The sequence below is a fragment of the Etheostoma spectabile genome, chromosome 1 (assembly GCF_008692095.1).
Source record: "Etheostoma spectabile isolate EspeVRDwgs_2016 chromosome 1, UIUC_Espe_1.0, whole genome shotgun sequence".
NCBI classification, from domain to species: domain Eukaryota; kingdom Metazoa; phylum Chordata; class Actinopteri; order Perciformes; family Percidae; genus Etheostoma; species Etheostoma spectabile.
In genome coordinates this window covers 9,240,483-9,262,787 of record NC_045733.1, presented here as the reverse complement: position 1 = coordinate 9,262,787, position 22,305 = coordinate 9,240,483, and the positions used below count along the sequence as shown (strand labels likewise).

The window sequence follows — 22,305 nt, the reverse complement described above, 5'->3', positions numbered from 1 at the left end:
GTTGAAAGCTGTATGTCCATATAGATTATCATACTTAAACATCCATTTATGTGTCTATTCCCAAAGTATTACTGCAGATGTGAGGTATTAATAATAATATTAAAACAATCAGAGACAGATTGGTTCAGTTTATTAATATAGGACTATATTTATCACATTAGAAAGTGTGCACACAGGTTCATTTAAAAAAAAAGAAGAAGAAATAAACAAGCCAAGTGTAATGAACTGTGGGTGTTGGTTAGACTTGTTTATGTTTATACTTTGAAAATGTGTTGCTTTTTTAGATTAAACTATGCATTTGGTACATTCAGTGCTAAATGTTGATATGTATATATAAATAATAGTTGCACAAAATAAATTACAATCTCATCCTTAAATACACTCTATAGAAGTCCTGTTTATTTTCAAAGAGGGGGAGGAGCTGTTTCCCGATCCAGCAGGGGTGAGTGGGGTCATGAGCCAGGGCAGATCAGGTCAGGGCAGGGCAGGACCAGCAGCATCAGCAGTCCCAGGATGAGACACAGAGGACTGTGGCTCAGTGCCAGCCCCAGTGATTTCCCTACTTGAACACAGTGAAACCAATATGAATATAGAGTGATGCACTATGTGATCCCTGTGTGTGTAGCTTATATGATTTCCATTTAGTGCAAACAGTGCATTTCTTGTATGCTCACTTCAAAGACACTATATCATAAATATTAGTATGTAATATACTGCCATGTATAGTATTAGTATGGAATTGGGACTACAGTTAGAGCAAAAAATTAAGTACGCTATTGAAAAACTGCCATACTTTACAATGATCTGTGGACAACAAGAGTTTCAAAGATTTCAGTGGTTTACCTCTGACATTCAAAGGCCTGTCTTCCCATGGTGTTAACACCAGAGCCAGAGCTCTCCTCTGAACATCTGACAGAGCAGAGAGCTGGTCCTTAGTTACTGCAGTAGCCTGCTCATAGGAGAACATGCCAATCTGTTTCTGGTTGAACACCACCTTTGAGGAAATGAAAGACAAACAGACAGACACAAAAAAACAGAGGAGCAGATGGCAGACACAAGACAAGAAAACATAAGGATTTGTTAGAATAAATTCACCAACATGAACATAGATGAAATCCTTTTTATTTTTGTTTTTTTAAATTTGACTTACAGCAAACTTCTTAGGTGGTATCATTGAGACAGCTGCAGATGTGATTCCTTCTATTTGCTCTTTCACTAAAGCTGACATCGCCATGTCTGGAAGACCAGCTGTAAAAAGTGCAAAACGTTTCAAATAGAGTGAAGAAGCACAAAGGTTGTCTAAACCACTGGGATAAGAGAGTGACACAGACTACTTCTAGAGGGTGCAATAAATAATGAAAACAAAATGGCTTTAAGTGAACCCTCCTGTTGTCCTCGGGTCAAATTTGACCCATTTTCAAAGTTTCTTTGGGTATCTTTCAAGCTGAGTGTCGCGAAAATAAAACTGTTGGTTCCATTCAACACTCTTCGCAAGTAAATCTAATGATCAGGTCACTACCTTTCAAAAACAGCATCCCAAAACTAAACTTTTACATATTTGTGATCATCCATCATCAATTTTGACCTAGGAGGACAATGTGTTCAAAGTCTACAAGAAGACAACACAAGGGTTAAAGTTGTTAACACATAGAATTTGCTTGAGGAACACAAATAAGATATTTGAGCCAGACAGATATTACATCACATGTCCAATTAATGCTATGTAGAACTGACTTTTTTCCTTGCACAATGTGATTTAGTCCAGCTGTCTACAGTGCAATTAGCTACAGAATGAACATACATTCACAGTATTTGTGAATGCAGAAAAAAAATTGTAAATTGGTAAAAAGCCATATGGCGAAGACGGTGAATGCATAATACCTGCCAGAACTCCGATCTCAATGAAGACATCGGTTCCCCATAAACTTATCGGTCCAAAAGCAAGACTGTGGGCCAGCAGCCCGACAAGAGCCAGCAGCTGCTCCTCTGAGCAGGACAGCTTCAGCTGCCCCAGCCAGAGCACCGCCTTACTGCAGCCACCCGGGGGAGACACAGCACAGAGAGTGGGAGAGGGAGAGGGACATTACTATGACTGAATATTGTCAGCAGCAGAGTCATTCTCAAAAAAAGGGCATTAATTATTGCCTGTTAAAGTGCCTGTTGTTTGAATCTGCTCACCTGAACTCTACAGCATTGAAGGAATTCATCTCTGTTGTTTTAGCTCCACACACAATGTGTCCCATCGCCACCAGTATGCTAGAGTCAAGCTGGCTCGGACTCTGCTTGGTGGAGTTTAACACGTTGGTAAACAGTGCAGAAAGCTAGGATGACAACAAGAATTACGATCCAGATATGCTCTTTAAACATACACTCAGTTTATAAGTTATACCATGCTAAAACTAATACAGTCTTACACACAGCCCTGCAAAAAGTTTTTTTTAGTTTTTTTCATTATATGATATATATATTCATATATATTCATATCATTATATATAGTTCTTTGTCTCCTTGTCATCCATTGCAATAGACCTTTTCACAGCAGACATTTTGACCTGTCAAAGTAGGAAAAGCACAGGTGTATTTAATAACATTAATAATGGCTGCTTTCCACTTAGGGAAAGTCCTGCTATTGTCCATGCTGGCCTACTGGAATAGCTCATTAAGACTAAAACTGAGCCATTGTTCGCCTGCTATGACAAGTCAAAATGTCTCCTGTGAAAACATCAGTTGTTGGGGATTATCTTAATTATGGTTAATGGTCACTTGCCAATAAACTGCCAGTCATTCATTTACTTATATGACTGATTTCTGTTTATATCAAACATGTTCGAAAATTGCTTTTTTCTAAGCAGCTCTAAGCCTGGAGTTTAATAATGGTTTAATACTTTATTTAGAACAACAAACAGACACCTGCATCAGAGGTGTTAGGTTATACTGTCTGACTTCTAGAAATTAACTGACCTCTGCTTAGAAATCAGAATCAAGAATGCTCAATTTTCATGAAATAAGGCACTTTTACTTCTTTTTTTAAATAATGGTAATCTAAAAATGTCATATTTCTGGTCTTGACTACAGTGCATATATTTGGTCAACATAGAGTTAATGTAGGCAGTCTGATAAATCTATGGGATATGTTAATTTCTGCGGCTACCTGTCTGTTGTTCCAGGTACTGACAGCACCCAGAGCAGCGATGCTACTTCGCTCAGTCAGTCGGAGGCTGCTCAGCTCCCCTAGTGACAGCTCTACCGCTATTCCACCCAGCTGAGCGATCACGGACTGGGAGAAGGACGAAGCGGGGCCGTATATCTTCACATACCCAGTAAAGACAGAGCAGACACACAGTGTTAATGTCTGGACTGAAGAGGCAAAGTTACCCTGTACAGTCTTGAATAAAACACATCTGAGAGGTTGTTAAATGGACTGTGGTGGACGACAGAAGGAGCTCACCTGTTTGACTTTGTTGAGCAACTGGACGCGCTGGTAGGATGCAAGGAACGGGTCACGTCCCATCAGCTCCAGGCAGTTGGAGAAGGCTGATGAAGACATGCTGGTCAGGCTGTTGGACGTCCAGGCAGAGGGAGCTGTTGTAAGCAGAATCTCACAAGTAGGAACCATAGGAGTCGCTGGTAGAGGACACAGACATAAATATCTGATCAGGAGATGCTTTTGACATACAGCATATGACCAATTTCATATACTTCACAAAAAAAATCTTACAATAATTTTGACACAATTGTCATTAAACATTAAAGGAATAGTGGGACATTGGACATGGAGCTTCCTCACAATGACGACAAGACTCCAGTAAGTTACTGCAACCGACCAAGAAATAGTTCCCCACATAAGCCACTGTAAAACCACAATGTGTTGTTTGTATACTTTGGTTTCTGTACGTATTAAATACGTTAAAACGTGTAAATGAATGAGCTTTGATAAGGTGTGGTAGGTGGATTTTGTTACATTTTAGACAGAGCCACGCTAGCTGTTTCCCCATTTCCAATCTTTGTGCTAAGCTAAGCTTACCGACTGGCTGTAGACCTACACTGAACGGACAACTTAGAGGGTTATAACCGTTTTGACATATGGCATATTTCCTCAAACTAATCATTAAGAGTGTACCACTAGGGCTATTTCAGAGACTTTAGGAACCAAAGTGGTGCTCACGTGATCCAGCATTCATTTTGAGGAAGCCCAGGAAAAACTGTAGAACAAACTGCTGCTTTTCAAAAAGTCTTCTCTTCTCGTTCTCGTCTGAACAGAAGATCCCCACATCCCGACGTGCCCACCGACGGTGGCTCATAAACAGCTTTTCTATACGGCCCACAGTCATCAACGCCTGTGGAAACACAAACAACACATATGGACATGTAGAGAGTAGAGACTCACACTGATGGTTTATAGGAAAACAGGAACTTCACCACCTTATCCTGACACCTATTTGGAGATGTGACACCTAAGTGATTTATTTACAGCCTTTGTTGGCATTACCTGCCATGGGATCAAGTAACAATCCCTACGCCTCACTATGGATTTCTGTATATCAAATGAATCTGTTACAGGAATGAGTTAAAAATGTTCCTCAATCTAAGGAGCAATGAAGATGTTATACCAAACAAATAAAAATACTGCAGTAAACTCACCAGGGGAATTTCCTGCAGTTTGTTGTCAGGCAGGAAGAAGAGAAACCAGTCCACCTGACTGATTGTTGTCTGGTTCCAGTTGTTAACTGGGCTGAGAAACAGAAGAACACATCATCACCTACCTGGTAGAGCTTTTGTCATATGAAACCTCCTACATGATTCCATGTTTCCCCCATAACTGTAAACTTGCATCTCTTACTGCTAAGTTTAGAAATCCCACACACACTTTTAAAACCCTACTGGATGAACTCTAAATATATTTATTGTAATTACTACAAGGCTGATTTCATACGTTTGCTTAATCAGACACACTGACAAATTTGCTGATTAACTCAGTTCTCATAATGGCAAAATATAATAAACAGAAAGCCAAATTCCCACAAAAAACACAAACTTTTTATGTGTTTTACAATTCTGGCTTAACTGAAAATTCACAAGCTGCAAAAGAATCGTAGTTGTTTTTTTGCACATTGATTAGAGCGTGCATAAAATGAAAAAGAGAAAGAAAAAAGAAGTGTGTTGAGAGGTTTTTTGATCTCTAATTTTAAAAAAGGATATGTAACGGCATGGTTACACTGCCTCATTGTTTAAAAATTAATTGTTTAATAAATCATTGAAAACAATATAATTGCATCAGTTAAAAATTGAGTTTGAGGTTGAGGTGATAACGTTACCCAAAGGCGGCAGGTTCCTGCAGGATACGAGCCACAATGTCCATCTTGCTGCTGCTGTAGCAGAGCCCCCGTAGGAAATCCAGATTGTTGATGAAGAAGCTGCGGTCCAACTGAATAAAAACCTCATCCACCACAAACGTTGCCATAATGCCCAGTGAACGAAACTCCTGCTCAGTGAACACCCCAGTGTACATGCTCTGCAGAGAAAGAGTCCACAAAACACTGATCACACAACAAATATGACAAACTCTGCACTGCTAAACTCTTATTGGCATTGATTTTGGAGAGGTTACCTATCAGATTTTGTGATGAGTCATTTTGTACCCACCACTTTTTTTGAAAACCTTGAGCTCAAATTAGTTAAAAAAAAATAAAGCTCATAACATATACAGTTCTTGAGCGACAGATGCCAACAAATCCACAAAAATCTCTATCCCCACAAGGCAGTCACAGACAGCCGTTCAGCTGCTGCGCTGGCTACACGCTTCTTTCCTTTCATAGCTCCTCTCTCTGAGTCTGATGTCATGTCATGTCACATTGTTGACATGGTACATGGATACATACAAGCCGAACATAGTGGGTCACATGTCTAATGCTCTCTAAAAACTTAGGACTTTCTTCGTCATAAAAAGTGTCGGACATCATCACATTTTTGCATACATTTTTATTTATTTACATTAGCAAGCTACGACAGCATCTTTCAAAACAAGGCCAGTGTGAAAGCGAAAAAAAGCAAATGCACTGAAAATGCATCTCTGTCCTCAGCTTATTTCAAACCAAAATGACACCCATGAACTCTTATAAATCTTTTTTCAGTTTACAAACTGAAAATCTTGGCTTTTCATCATCTTCTTCCTTTTTAAACGAGGAAAGGGATTAGTACAGCAACACAATGTGGCTCTTCTCACCATTCCCTGCACCAGTTTGTCCACCAGCAGCTCCTGTTTTGTTCTAGACAGCAAGAGAAAGTGATGAGGGTCCTGAACGATCACCTTCCTTAGAGCGTCCATCATGTCTGAGGGAAACTTCTTAACGGTGCTCACCCTGCAAGCAACCACACAAACACACAGACACAAAATGAAAAAGAATATTTATCATTATATAGTCAATAAATGGAACATCTACTACATATTTTATTTCCAAATGGAGGGAGTGGCCTTTTTACCTTCAATATTACTATAGTATACTATCCTTTATATACTAGACTCATATTATTTTTTATTTTTTTATTCATCAGTTTCTTTGTCAGGGACAATGTAGCGCACATTATTACATACATAATTATTACAGTCAAGGCCAAAAATATGTGTAGATGTGTTACATGAAAGGTTTCTAAGCAAAGGTTAATTTGCAACCCCCAATCAAACATGACAAGTACACAAGGGTTTCCCATTTCTTTCCCGCCATCATATTCTATTCTTATCTACTCATAATAGGATGGCCATTCTTCTGCAATAATTTAGAAATATTTGAAAATGGTTTTAACACATTAATAGTGGAATGATTAATGTTGGCCACCTCCTGAAGGTTGAATGCCTTCGGGGGTTTCTGACTTACGGCATGGACAGAGCAATCTCAGCTCCTAGATCTTTGAGCAGCTCAGAGAAGAACTCAAACTGGTACAGCTTCTCAATCACACACTTTTTCTGTAAAGAACAAACACGCATGACTAAGGACATATATCACATCTATTATAGACAAAAAAAATGTTTAATGAAGTCAAAAATTGAATAGACAGTAGAATGGCACCAATTAAACAGGTTAAGTTTACCAGTGAGGTGTGAAGGGGACCAGGCTGCCGCCTGAGGAAGGCCAGGATTCTTCTCACTGAAGTAGGCGTTGAATCAGCACTGAAACGTTCCTGTAAGACCTTGCAGCTTAAACCCTGACCCACTGTTCCCAGATTCCTGATCACATAAAGAGGTGAGGTCAATGGCTGCACATAACTGTTACATCATCTGTAAACCTGCAAAGAACCAACCAGCAAAATTGTACTCACAGAAAATCTTGTTTAATTAGGTTTGGTTTAGTTTCAAGCACCTCTTTGAAAATGGCTTGAGCCTACGGAAGAAAAACAGATGTTGCGTCAAGGCAGGTCCATTCAAAGTCTCACTAGCAATGATGACACCTTTGCTTTTGCTTCTCCAATTAACAATTTAGCAGTTAATCAAGATACTGCCACACACCTTCTCATTATAAATTTAGGAAGCACACTTAATCAGAGGAAGCATGAAGAGATTATAACACAAAGTAAAAGTCACAGGCTCAGGGATAGATGTTTTGAATCAGGTGTTTATGAACTAACTCAATGGCCATATTCCACTATGTTTTTTTTTCTCAATTAATCTCTACAACTACTTTTCTTTTCTTGCAAATTTCAAAATTTAAAGTTAATGTTACATAACTGATCTGATTTGCAGTAAGCAATTATTTGTTTGTTAGTTCATTGATTAATTGTTAGTTCATTTTCTTCAACTATTCCATTTTCGTTGTTAAATACTAAACAAAACAACTTGTCAAATAAAATGTTTTTTTCTGAACTGTTTACCTCTCTGCATATGCACCCTGTGATGTCTCATGAGCTGCAGGCAACACATTTATTAGCCATGGTATACAAAATGTTTGAATACCATGTTTTGTATACCACGGCTTCCATGCTGTGTGTTGATGCAAAATGGACTGTGTGATACCTGTTGTGTGTTCCAGGGTTTTGTGGATGCAGTGGTGATGTTATTCACTAGCAGACGAGTCCTGGACTGGATGCTGAGCAGGGGTGTGCAATAGAGCAAAGGCTCTATATCATCCTGCCAACCGATTACTTCTGGAAAGCCCTGGTCAGGAAAGAGGTGAGATAACACAAGGAGAAGTGTTGCAACCGTCCTCTACAGATCCTACGTCCTTTCTCATATGCTAACCAGTTCAATTCGGGATTGGAAAGTCTTCAATGTCCCCGAGTGGCAATTTGGTTAGCAAACAGTAGTCAACACAGCCAAAACACATCAAACAATATATAAACAAAAGACATAAATGCATACAATATACATATAGATGTCATCATAATAAAATTGCAATGAGCTGATTGGCCAAAATGTCCATCATTCCTTTGTTGAAGCGCGCATGCAATAGCAACTAGGCCTACGGCTTGTTTATTCTGCATTTTATTGCAGTTTATTATTCCAATTTTCTTTAAATTTTATCTTTGACGCGAACAAAGCTATACTGACACCTTACATTATGTGTCAAACATAAGGCCCGCGGGCCAAATCCGGAACCTCACAAGTATTGATCCGGCCCACATATCAATTTAGGTTCAAAACTAATTTTGGCCCGTCTATATGTCCACCAAAACCAAAAAAACTGTTTCAAACTGTAATTACGCGACACTCAAATATGTCGACTTTGACATTCAGAAATTCCCACAGAAGCAGTGAGTTTGTATATTCAGGACTGTGAAACAGGTTTTTGTAAAATATGTAATAATTGTTTTTAGCTTGATTTGCTAAACTCTATGAAGGAACTTCTTTGCTGAATATTTAGGGCTTTATGTCGACCCAACTGTAAGTGACAAAGTTGTATGAGACATGCAACAATAAAGTCAAAAGTTTTTTGACTTTCTATTAAATAAAAGCATGTCAATAAACTATACATGTCTGGCCCTTAATGGGATTCTATTTTCTAGTGTGGCCCTTAGTGAAACTGAGTTTGAAACCCTTCCCTTACATTGATTTTTCCATAACAATCTTCAAATCAATATAACTGTGTCTCCCAGCTCCTAGCATGTGCGTGTTGTACCCATAGTTTGGTGGAGATAGCAATGGCTTGAGGCGGGCTTAGGCCTGGTGTGTGTTGGGCCATGGCAGGCAGGGATGACAGCAGCCTGTCAGAGGTGAGGGTCAACAAGGTCTCCGTCTTTATTCCCACAATGAGGGAGCCAAGCTGCTGCAGCTGGCCTGGAGCAGTCAGCTGGGCAGAGGGGAGGAAGGTGTAGGTTTCAGGGCACAAAAATTCAGATTGCATCTCTGTACTTCATTTGTTTACAAATTACTCACAGTGCTAACTGAAGACATCTTGTCTACAATTATGGAAGCCTGAAAAACAGAATGACAGCAAATTAATAAAAAGGAATTACATTTAAATTGATCATTTTAATTAGCAATTGACTGGTATTCCGCATGTAATTGCTCAAGCTCTGTATAACTGGTTTATAATGGGTGAAATATTCAAATCCAAGATGCTGTCTTCACCATTATTTCACTAATTTCCTAGAATATAAAACAAAGTTCTGTGGGGTTTGCACATTTTCCCAGAAAACATTATTGTTGTGATGGACCCGACAAACTGTAGATTTGAAGAGGTTAATCTTCTCAAGACTCCTGACATATAAAAGCAAGACAACAGCTGTGAGCCGCAGGCAGAAGTAAAAGTCTAGCTCAGATGATAGCTGAGAGTGAAGTAAAGCTCAGGTCTTTGCCTCACCTAAGGGGTCAGTGTGCTGAAGAATGACTGCCTGTCAGCTGTTCCTCAAGTCTACAAGCCCCACCAGCTGTCAGGAAACCCAACCATGTATAACAAATAGGGGCTTATGCAGTGAAAAGGAAAGACTAAACCCAATACATTTATTTAAACACTAAATGTTAAATGGCAATAGAAATCAAGTTATACTGTAGAGGATAATTCCTACAGTACATCTTCCACTGTACATTACAGGTTTAATTTGCTCCTCTACCTGTGCAGGGCTGAATGACACAGAGTTGAGGGCAGGGAGGACAGCAAGCAGCTGCAATGGTGTGACACCCTGCAGGAAAGTCACACCCAACAAGGGCAGGAGGTGGCCGAGCTCTGCCAGTTGATAAGGACTGAGCGAAGAGGGGACCTTTAATTCTGTGCTGTTCAGTAACACACTAGAAATCTGGATAGAACAAGAAGAGATAAAGCATATATTTTATAAATACTCCTTGAATGCAATTGTTAAATGAAAGCACATATTTAAAAAAAATAGAAATTAAAAAATAAAAAATTAAAGAAACCTGACAGTCATTTTATTGATCCTACCAGACGGCTGGGCAGACTGAGTCCCTCTCGTGAGCAGTTCATAACGATGTCCCGGATGGTACTGAAGACCACAGTGTCTTTGTACACAAGGAGGTCCTCTGGGTCTGCCAGGCATGAAAGATTACCCAGCCTAAAATTACAAACACTATTTTAACAACAAACATCTGGGAGCAGATGAGAGGTTTCCTTCAAAAGATTAAGATCTACCTTTAGTTCATCATTCATTGTCACCACAGCCCATTTGACCAAAATACATTTGGAAGATATTTCAAGTCCACAAAACCAAAAGAAGTGATGACATTTGTTCGTTCTAACACACACCGTCTGGTGCTACTAGGAAAACATCATCACTGATGAACCCAAGTTCAACAGGTGTTTTGGGTCTTTAATCAACAGACACCCTTGCTTGGGCGACCCGGACCGGAGGGGATCCTTCGGAGCCACAGCCATTGTGAGGCTTTTTTGGCACCCTCAGAGATGTTCTTCATGGCTGGTCTGCACAGTTGTCATTTCACTCCAAGGAGTTTGAGTGTTCGGAGCAAGACTATCCAGCAAAGCCCCGGCATCCGACCTTCACTGGCTCACTGCATGCTTTCCAGCTGTGGCTTCTGCACTCCTCCACCAACTCTGACTACTTGGCCCTCTTGCGCGCATTTGCGTCCTCCAATCTGTCTTCCCAGAGGAAAGTAAGCTCCACTATGACTACCTGCTTGGTCAACTCCGAAGTTATCACCATGCCTGGGCGGAGTGATGTGGCCGTGATGTGATTCGGGAAGTTGAGCTGCCTTCCCAGGTCGACTTGGAGGTGCCATTCTCTTGCTTAATAGTTAATAGTTTACATAGTAATATGTTACCTTCACAGTCAATGTTTCTGCTGGGTCTCTAGATTATATACCTATTTATTTAAATTAAGATCTCCACTAGGCCACTGTAAGTTGGTTGTTTGTTTTTTTCTTTTTGGCAGTTATTTTGGTTGCTGAATCAAAATCCTTGACTAATTATTTCCCTTTAGGTCAGCAACTCTTTAAACAAAATCTGGGACTGCCAGTAACACAAATGCCCTTGCTGATCCGCCATATTTTTAGGGTGTCAGTTGTATCCTTTTTTTTCTATACAAACGACAGAGAGAAGTCAAGAGTCTAATTTATCAATACATATAGGGTATATTACCTGTTCATATTCATGTAACATCATCCAATAATGGAAGCAACATACAAAAATCTGTTAACATGACAAGTTACATGACTGTTAACGTGCTTTACACTTAGGCCATTTAGTATAATAACAGGGGTCAAAATGTACCTTAAAATAATTCTAAATTAATCAAACTAAATATCAATGTGTGTTTGCCAAGTTCTATGATATCTAATGTTACACCTACTGAGCTCATGTCTAATAAACAGTGTACAAGGACAGTCACTCCCAACCTGGTAAAATCCTGAGCTGTCAGGTTTCTGTAGGTGCTGATGATGCTGTGAGCTATGAACTCCTGCTTTAGAGAAGTGAGGCTGTTTTTCAGCAACACATCCAGCCCATCCAACAGCTGTGGAAAAATTAAAGAAATGCATGTGTAACTTCTCTGTCTGCATATGTTATTTTACATTAATTAGTTTTGAAAAATGTGAAAAATAAGACTGAATTCACCTGTCTTTGTATCCTACATAATCATGAACTCATTCAAAGCAACCGTTTGACATTTTCCAGAAATATGCTTATTTGTGGGGTTAGGGAAATACTTTATATTCACAATTATATGCCAGGCACAAATGAATAGATTGATACTACTCTTGTGACCATGTCTAATGTCTGTAAAGACTTGACACAGGGGAAGCAGCTAGCCTGGCTCTGTCCAAGGTAACAAAATCTGTCTAAAGCGCCTCGAAAGCTTAACAATTACAAAGTTATATCTCGTTTATGAAATCCGTACAAAAGCTCTTCAAAACAACTAGGCTTTTTGTTGTCGTACTGTGGGTTTGTGCTAAACTAAGCTGGCTTAATTAGTTAGTTTTACAAACTGGCTGTAGCTTCATATTTAAGAAAGCGAGTAAGTATATTTCCCAAAATGTCAAACTATTCCTTTAAAGCCTTTTGAATTTAGCACTGAAAGGTAAGTGACTCCTTTATCTTCAGGTCATTCTTAATTCATGTGTTCCTATCTTTACTTATTGAACATTAGCTACAAGCATATGACACATTGGTGATCACAGAGAAAGAAGAGTCTGTCTGTGCTTTCCTTTGACCAGTATGTGACAGATAGCTCAGCTGTGCCCGGAGGCTAATCGAACTCACTGGGTCCTGGCTTCTCAGGTTTCCCAGCCAGGTGTCAGAGCTCAGAGGGCTGTTACCTGAGCAGGTGAGAGGTGTTGGAAGTTGTAGAATGGCAGGTAGGTGATCAGGTTTCCAGTGTCCCTGATGAATGACTGTTGAGCTCTGATGATGTTGGAGGGGAGTAAACCTCTGCTGTACCACAAGCCAAATGCCTGTCGCTGGTCCAGAGTCATATCCGCCAAGTGTCTGTTAATGGTCTCCCTCCTAGAAAAAAAAATTCAATACAAAAATAAGTTTTGTGTGGTATACTGGAACCGTTGCTTTGTAACAGTTTTATTCAATATTAGCAAGAGCACTGAAAGATTGCATTTAAGAAATTCAAACATAGTGGGAGGTTGGGGAAAGGGAAAACATACCATTTATTACCCTAAGCCAGATACAAATAATAAAGGAGAGATTTGGCATCTGCTCTATATGTTAAGTACAAATCTAAAGTCAGGAAACAATAAACTTATTTTAGAATAAAGACTACAAATAGCTAGCCTGACTCTTTCTAGAGGTTGAAAAAAATCTGCTTATTAGCACATCTAAAGTTCACTAGTTAAACACGTCATATTTCTTTTGTTTCATCCACACAAAATTCTAAGTGTGAGGGTTACAGTTTGTGGTTGTAAAGGGGTGATGTGCTGGACTTTCTGCTGTGAACTGTGTTAACTATAGACAGAGCCAGGCCAGCTGTCTTCCCGTGTCTTAATGTTAAGCTAAGCTAATTGCCTTCTGCCTGGTAAAGATGTCATATTGGTATCATGTAAGTATAGACTTTACTGTAAATAAAATAAAAAAGTTTGACTGTGATACTATGATGTGTTTTGTACTTGTGTTTGTTCTTTGCGTTCACTGTCTGCAGACAAAACTTACCTTCGGAGAATATTACGTTTGGCTTGAATTTACAGAGAGATTTACAGATAAAAGTAAAGACCAAAGCATAACTAACACTTCCTTGCTCTTCTATATTTAATAGCTCGTTCTTGTTGAATCAACAGCAAATACCTCCACACACAAGCCCTTTCTAGATTGAAATCTTATCAGTGAACTAGTTTCCTTTACTTTCTATGTATAATGCATGGGGCTGGCACCTCAGGGCACAATGACACATCACTTTTTCCAAAAGCCCGACACCAGTGCTGTGTTCAGAGTGAAACATAATGTGTGTAGCAAAGTGAGATTGCGTGATTTTGCAACATTAAAATAAATCATGGTTTTCACTACATACTCTTGGCAGATGCAACTAAAAACTCTACTGACGAGGTGAAAGGAAAATGGTATCTTAGAAATGAAAAAATTCAGCAGTGGAAAAACAACTAATTTAAACCAATTTAACTTGTTCCAGGAAAAACGTGTTCCTTTAATAATAACATGCGTACAAACTTAAACAGCATCACAAATTACTCTTTAAGAAAACAAGGAAACAATCATCATCATTCACACACCAATGCACCAGATAAGTAATCCTGCAGTTAGAATAACCTTGTTAATGATTACTGGGCTCATTACTTATGAGTATCTGTTCATTGGAAAAAAGGGCTGCGCTATATGATGAAAATAAGTAATATGCAAAGATCCTGTTGAATATCATGATAACTATACTACTTGCAATAATTAAAAAAGATATTAAAGTGGACTCAGTTCTGCCTTTCAGATACTTTCAGTATTCTGCTAAAATACAACAAATAGCTTGTTGAGTTTGAAACAAATGAGGGGAAACCATTTCCACCATTCTTTTAGTGAACATTGAATTGAAAATTAGGCTCCACAAAAAAGTTTAACAATTTTTTAAAGTGCAGTTTTCTACTGATACTTTCTTTCAACTAACATAAAAACCTCTCAGAGTGTCTTTTGATATATGTCGCGGCCTTTCGCAATGTGTTTATTGTGTCAGTTGATATCGCAATGACAATTTTAAAAAACGATATATTGGGGAGCCCTATTAGAAATTATTAGGTGACACCATCACTTACACATTGATGTTGTTCTGCAGTGAGGGCAAAGCTGTGATATCAGCTGGGCTGGCTGCAGCTAGCAGGAGAGCCAGCTCGGGGAAGAGACTGTCATGTTTTACCAGGTGAACCTGGAACAACACTGACACCATGGTGGACAGGTACTTAGCCGGCAACTGAAAACAACAAAAAACAGACACCAGTTCTGCGTCAGCAACAATACAAAACTGTGTACTGTGTTCAACTTAGACTAAAGCAGACGATACAGCAGTGAAACAGAGAACTAAGAATTCCAGGAAGAAACAGGAAAAGACAGCTGTGATCAGTGTAGATTTTACATGCTTGTGTATGCTTATTCACCTGCAGTGTATCCCTGTTTATGCTGTAGTACTGAAGAATCAGTCTGATGGTGGTGATGTGAGCTGAACTGAGCACTGAGCTCAGGCTGCTCAGTGGTATACTGAAGTACTCCTGAACACACAAGGAAATTAGTCCAAATAAACATGAAAAACACAAGTGTACAAGCTTGTATAAAAATCTACAGCCATGCTAGCATCTCTGTGAGGCTGTACCTAGGCTCAGCTGTTCTTTGAGCTAAAAAGTCATGTCAGGATGCTAACATGCTCACAGTGACAATGGTTGTTCTCTTATTAGTACTAAACTCAAAGTACATCTGAGGATGATGGGAATATAATTAGAATGTCAAGGATTTGGTCAAAAACAATAGTATTGGGCAAATTTAAATTTTGACCTTATGATGGTGCCAGAGGGAAAGTTAGGGTGTCACCAACGTTATTACAATTCCTCCTGAGGGGCATATGAATGTGTGTACTAAATTTCCTGTTAAGAAATTTCAGTCAAAACCACAAATGTCAAAGTCATAATTGTGCTAAGGAAAAGTTAGTATAGCACTAACTATTGAGACCATGAATGTCTGTAAGAAGTGTTTAAGCCAAAACATCTGGTAGATGTTGAGATATTTTACAGGATAAGTTAAATTAATGACCTCATAATTGTATTTAGAGGTTATATCAGTATAGGTTTACATGGTTTAATTTTTAAAAAACACCATATTTTTGTTGTACTGCACATTGCTGCAGCTCCTCTTTTCACCCCGTGTTGAGCTCTCTCTTTTAGCAACAGAGTGAGGCATTTCACTTCTGTACCATCTTTGTTGGGAGTTGCACGTGTGCAGTGGCTAGCTAAGGACTACTAACCAGTCAGAAGCACAGCATGAGGGTGTCCCATGCTAGCAGCTAGGCAAGCATTATAACAAGTTACAAAGGGATGCACGTTCGTTACAAAAGTAAAGGCTGGACTACAATAGAGCTGTTTGGAGCAGTTTGTGAACAGTGTTTTCTGTGTATGAGTTTCTATAGGGTGGACTTTTGGCTTTTCACTTTGTAAACCTATAACTTGCACACAAAAAAATATATAACAATAGAGGAATAGGAACATCCAAAAGCATAATATGTGCACTTTAACTTACAATAACATTTAAGGTGTGGTATAAATCACCTTAATAACGGAGAATCTATTACTGGTCACGTCTCTTGCTGTCTGCATCAAGCTGGTTAAGACTCTCTACAAAAGGGACACACAACACACACACACACACACACACACACACACACACACACACACACACACACACACACACACACACACACTTAACAGGAGGATTAATGTCACAACATAATCTGGGAGTCTACTGTTAAACACATTACTGTAATTGTCAAATCAAGTGTGAGCCAGTAGAGATTACATCTAGAGGAAGAGGATCTGTATGTCCATATCAATGACAGGAGTGTAACCGTACACCAGCTGTACACTGGAGGTCAGTTGCTATACAATATGGTAACTAATTTGGATTAATGATTGGATAAACTAAAAACTCAATGAACTGCTTTACACATAAACTGATTGAGATATATGAATAAAACATGATGGAGAATCTATGCTCTGATTAACCTACAGAATACATTGCTAAAAGATATTCCATTAGGCATTTATACAGTATAAGTAGTAAGAAATAATATAGCGACCAGGATTGGAATGTATTTACTTTTACTTTTGTTAGTTTAAGGGAATTTTGCTAACAATACTTTTACTTAAGTGACAATTTCAACATAGGACATTAAATTGTTAGATGAAATTATCTGAATACCTGCTACCTACCCCAAAGCACTGCAGCAACAGCCTTTTTTTGTCAAAGTTGTTTTCCCTTTCGAGATAGTGAACTACAGAACCTAACACACTCAGTCTTATGTTCTCAGTGACATGCAGCGAGGTGTTCTGGGCCTCCTCCATGGCTAAGAGGATCACCACAGTAATGCTAACTGCCTGCTCCAAAATTGTGGTCACAGGTGGAGTCAGCACATCATTCACCCTGGTCCTCCGATTCTCCACCCAGCAGCGCACCACCATCTGCAGGGCCATATTCTGACTGGCCCCGGGCTGGCAGGCTGACGTGAAGTCAGCTGAGCAGGTCCAGTTTAACTGTCTAACCAGGCTTCTGGCCAGGCAAAAATTAGGGTCTGTGGTGGTGGTGGTGGTCGTGGTGGTGGTGGTGCTGCTGCTGCTGTTGGTGCTAGTGATGTAGTTGGAGTAGGTGGTACACATGCTGCCTACCCACAAGCTGGAAGGCTCCCGGGACAGCAGAAAGAGAAGACCAGTGTTAGGGCAGATGGAGGAGACAAAACTTGTTTGGTCGTGCTGCCAGCAGAGAGTCAAGAGTGCTGCATCTGGAAGAGAAATGCTCCAGCTGGAGTACTGGCACTGCTCTGCCGGGTTGAATCCAGTAAGCCCTACTTGTCCCTTATTTCCACCAGGAGATACCACTGGGTTTGAATGGTTGGCACAGTACTGTATTAACCAGGTGTTGTCCTGATTGGCCAACAGGTTCTGGAGAATTGTGTCATTGGCGCAGACTTTGGAGGTGAAGTTTAGTGGGTCGATCTCAGTGCAGAGAGCTAGATCAGTCATGTCCACGATGATGGGACGGGTCCAGTCAGAGTATTTGCACACCTAAAGCACAGATGATTGTGAATACAACTTCTGTACTTAGTTTTAAAAGAACATTTTAACTTGATTTTTGTAACGGTTTGCTGTTCTTCTAGCGATCTAGATTAAGCTAGTCATATATACTATGGTTTTTTTTTGTGGTTATGAGCGCATATGAAGTTCAAGACTCTTTTAGTGCATGCAAGTTGATTAGACTTTGGATACACAAATACACGTCATCCTGGTTAAATACTCACCTGTAATAACACAGCTATTTCCTCTATTTCCTTTGTGTCTGTACAGACTGATGTCAGCCATTTGTTCAGAGGGTCTTGTAACAGCTTTTCAAACACAGACGATTTGCAGCAGACATTTTTCTGAAAAGCAAGCTGATCATACTCCCAACAGAGGGCGACCACTGAATCGTCCACCCGCCGATCTCCCCATGTGTAGTAGTCGCACCAGCTTGCGAGGTTAAAGGCCTGGGTCTGAGTTGGCTCAGGGGGTGGAAAGGTGAGAGTGGACTTGCAGTGACTCTCCAGCCAGGCATTTTCTTTATTACGCAGCAGACTGTTCAGAAAAGTTTTGTTCGAGCAAACCTCTTTAGTAAAACCACTCTGATCGAGTAAAATGCACTGTGACAAAACGTCGATGGTAATTTGCATCACATCGTGCCACTCCGAATAACGACAATAATCTAATATTAATGAATTAATGTTGGGGAATGGTAGTGGAGGGGGCAGGCTTGTGCAATTAGGCATGAACCGCCCGTTTTCAGGGTTGGAGAATAAAAGCACAAAGAATCCGGTGTGGTCACAGATTAGTTGGGTCAGTCTAGAACTGTCCAGGGTCATGCAGAACTCCAGTAAGGAGGGGTCCACCAGGACTGTGGGCTGGTTGATCCACTGCTCATACAAGCAGAACTGACTCACCATATACCCAGGGTCTGCAGAGGAGTTTGCACAGTATCCATACAGCCAACTGTTCATCTGATTTGAGAGCAGCTTCCTCATCAATGTAGCATTGTTACAAACCTGCTTCACAAACTCCCTATATTCGTTGTCACTGCACAGTGACACAAGGACAGCGTCCACCACCTTGTTTTCCAGCCAGTTGTCGTAGTTACAGGCGAGCTGTTTGAGGTTGGAGGCTTCTCTTACTACTCGTTGAGGTGCAGAACCAGGGATGGGAAGAGTTTCAAAGGAAAGGTTGACGGCAGGGGAAGGCTGTGTGTCCCCAACGCTGCAGTCAGATGACTTGCTGAGAAGCGAGGACACCAGCGTTTTAATAACATAACACATGTTGCTCCACACCTGTTCTGTCTGGTTAGGGCTGAGGGAGCTGAGCGCCAGGCAAAAGGTGTGCACAGATGTAGAGGACCCCACTCTTGACCCCATGAGGATGTCAGCACACAGCGTGTCATTAAGCTCGACCAGGTTGTGGCGATCACACTTCAGAAGAATGTCGGGGTTAATATTAGTTCCGTCTTTTGCCTCCGGGAAGCTGCCCTGGAAGGGGACACCGGGACGATACTGGCAGTTTGGCCCTGGATATGTGCAAATAGACTGCTCAGGACCCAGGAAGATATCCAGGAGGATGTCAATGATGGAGTTACTGAAGGACCAGCTCACATTATTGTTTATTCCCCTTAAGAAAACAGGAATTTATTCATTGTTACATATTATTAACACAATAATATTTACTAAAATGCATACAGATAGTAGTGCAGGTAGTGAGAGCTACTCTGGCTGATATGTATTAGTTATATGACACATCAAGGGAGATGTTAAATAGCAGGCTAATAATAATAATAATAATATTCCTTGCTTATATTCTTGTTTGTTAGCTAGTAGTTATAGGCTAGTTATGTATGATACACATCTTATATAATCTTACCATCAAACCAAATTTTAATGATTTTAATTTAAGAAATCATGTTTTGTGCATTGGTTTGGCAGGATGAATGGCTCTAAATAAAGGTTACGCTTGAGCTTGGCCGCCATTGCAATCAAGGCTCCAGTCAGAAGTACGAACTAGAGTACTATGGTGAATTTTAAACACTTCACCATTTCAAGTGTGAACAAAACGCCAAAAGGTTCTGAATTCATTCCGAATTAGGACAGAATCTGTTGATGAATTTATGTTAACTACAGTATGTAAACTCAGTTTTCTCAACAGTGTGATATTTAGCTCACCCTTAGCGGCCTAGGCTACATCAGAGTTTCGTACCCAAATGCACTTGATGGGAATCGTAGTTAAATTTCCCCTTGGAGTTTTTTTTTATGTGGCCTATGATTGTTGTAGCTTTGTCTTTTGTTTATGTATTTATTTGTGTGTAGCTTTAATGTGGAAAAGGGGTTTATGGGAATTTCATTAATGACTTACCACAAAATGAGCTGCTTGAGATCTCCTGCAATACAAATGGGGTAAATGTAGCTTAATTAGCATAACGAAATGATAGCACTGCTAAAAAGTTTATATTAAGGGGAATTTTACCTTGCTCACAGGTCTCTTTTCCGTCTAAAGATGGTATTCTGATTCCAAACTGTAAAGCTATTTGGACATAGTCCATTGGTATTTGGAGTACAGTTGCCATGCCATTTGAGACATACGTCACAGCTGCATCCACAAGGCCACTCACAGCACTTATCAACTTCCCAGAAAGAGGGAGACTTGACAGTATATTTGTAAATGTTTGCTGAAAACCGTGTAACGCCGCAGAGGCTGCTTCCCTCATGCTGATGTAGGCCCTGAGGAAGCTGTTGGACTCTCCGTCGCTGCTCAGGGGAGTGCATGTCTGGGCTCTCAGAGACGACACCAACATCAGCAGTGGCTTCCCTAACTCCAGAGACACGGTCTTTGTCAGCTCTGCCTCCAGTCCACAGTCCTGCCTCCCAGACAGAATACAAACTAACATTTTGGGAAAGTCATCGAGGTATCGTTCTCTCACCATTGGTTTAAAGACACCAAATAAATTACTCAGAAGATCGTAATATGTACTGAAGTCAGGAAACGAAGAGACGTCGAAGCGGCGCGTGTTCGCGTTTCCACCGGGCAAAGAGTGGATTTGATTAATGACTTCCTTGATGGCTCCCTCTAATTTGATTGCATCGCCAGCAGTCTGGTCAGACTTTCTTTGTATTAATGTGGATTGTGAATTCACTTGCCTGACATCGCATATGATCCCTGTAGATAATAAGAAGAAAAAAATATTTAGGAATTATTAATTTCTGTGATAACGTTTATCTACTCTTTGCTATTGTAAAATTGAAAAGTAAAAACTTAGAGTTCTGACATTTATTTTGTTTTTAACTTTATTTAACCAGGGTGGAAACGTCATTTGTAGATATGACAAAAATCAAAAATCAATTTTAGCTGTATCATATTTATAATTTATGGCTTTTAAGTCTTATAACAAGCAGTTCTTTCTCGTGCAAAGCTTTATTAACAGTTAATAGCATTCTGATAATTCTGCTTTGCTTATCAAGACATTGCTCACATAGGCTAATATTGCCATCTCAGTGGAAAGGTTCTATATTACATTGGTTATTTAGAGAATACAGCCTGAAAGCTTTCTGAAATATTGTCTTGTAGCCTACTTACCAAACAGGATGCACATGCATGCAGCTGGTGTCGACCACATTGTAAGTGCCCTCAATCAAATGAAAGCAGGCAAACACTCCAGATAATATAATAATAGTAATAAAATACAATGTAATAATCCACGTTGTTTTATCCGGTGGCTACAGTAGTGATGTTCAGCTGAGGCAGAAGAACTGGGCTGAGAACAGGCTTCATATTGGTGAAGTGTACAGAGTCAGGACTCAACAAGCTGCCGCTCACCCTTCTAACTCCATGGTTGCTCAGCAGGCGGAGGTGATGCCTCCGTGTCCACCTGCAACTCTACACCTGCTCTGAGAGCAGCGTCATAATGGACACCGGTAAAGCGGATAAAGTAGGTGCGAAATGAGGGCTGTGAAACGCAGAAGGGATTTCGGCAACAAACCAGGCCATAGGTGCTGAATTATTAATGGAGTGTGTTGATTAACTCCTGCGAATGAAAGCTGAGTCCTGTCGGAGGAGCCAGAAGACTCCAAACTAACTACATGACATCTGCTGCAGATACTACTGTGGACTACTTACAACGGCCACATAGAGCCTGGTGGTGCTGTGAGGGGGCTCAGATTGTCATGGGAGCGTTTATTTACTAAATATATAACGATAACTCCTTTAAATAGCATAATCAGTTGAAAATAAATGAATAATTAAAATATGCAGTACTGTGCAATGAATGAAGGAACAGAAGAGGAATCTAAATCAAATCAAATATTTGGTGTGACCACCCTTTGCCTTCAAGACAGCATCAATTCTTCTAGGTACACTTGCACACAGTTTTTGAAGGAACTCGGCTGGTATGTTGTTCCAAACATCTTGGAGAACTAACCACAGATGGTCTGTTTGTGTAGGCTTCCTCAAATCTATCTGTCTCTTCATGTAATCCCAGACACACTCGATGTTGAGATCAGGGCTCTGTGGAGGCCATGCCGTCACTTCCAGGACTTCTTGTTCTTCTTCACACTGAAGATAGTTCTTAATGACCGGTCTGTGGCTGTATGTTTGGGGATATTGTCCTGCTGCAGAATACATTTGGGGCCAATCATACACCTCCC

At 40.1% G+C, this 22,305-nt stretch overlaps 1 protein-coding gene across 2 annotated transcripts; it reads right to left on the bottom strand.

Annotated features, from left to right (window-relative positions):
• Positions 1-108: 108 nt before the first annotated feature.
• strc1 (stereocilin 1) lies at positions 109-20,808 on the bottom strand. Of its 2 annotated transcripts, none has more exons than XM_032507295.1 (28): positions 20,132-20,808; positions 20,021-20,045; positions 17,893-19,282; positions 16,811-17,659; positions 16,151-16,216; positions 14,993-15,103; positions 14,654-14,808; positions 12,713-12,899; positions 11,795-11,910; positions 10,368-10,497; positions 10,042-10,224; positions 9,365-9,403; positions 9,108-9,278; positions 8,006-8,146; positions 7,315-7,376; positions 7,087-7,222; positions 6,873-6,961; positions 6,224-6,359; positions 5,316-5,512; positions 4,642-4,732; positions 4,166-4,337; positions 3,449-3,624; positions 3,152-3,307; positions 2,179-2,321; positions 1,882-2,030; positions 1,151-1,248; positions 844-994; positions 109-562 (listed from the first exon to the last, which is right to left on the bottom strand). In XM_032507295.1, the coding sequence occupies exons 1-28, from the start codon at positions 20,586-20,588 to the stop codon at positions 453-455; spliced, it is 5,886 nt and encodes a 1,961-aa protein (XP_032363186.1). In that variant the 5' UTR covers positions 20,589-20,808; the 3' UTR covers positions 109-452. The 2 variants fall into 2 exon arrangements, with proteins under 2 accessions (XP_032363186.1, XP_032363245.1); XM_032507354.1 differs by having other exon boundaries at positions 109-559.
• Between the last annotated feature and the right edge of the window lie 1,497 nt (positions 20,809-22,305).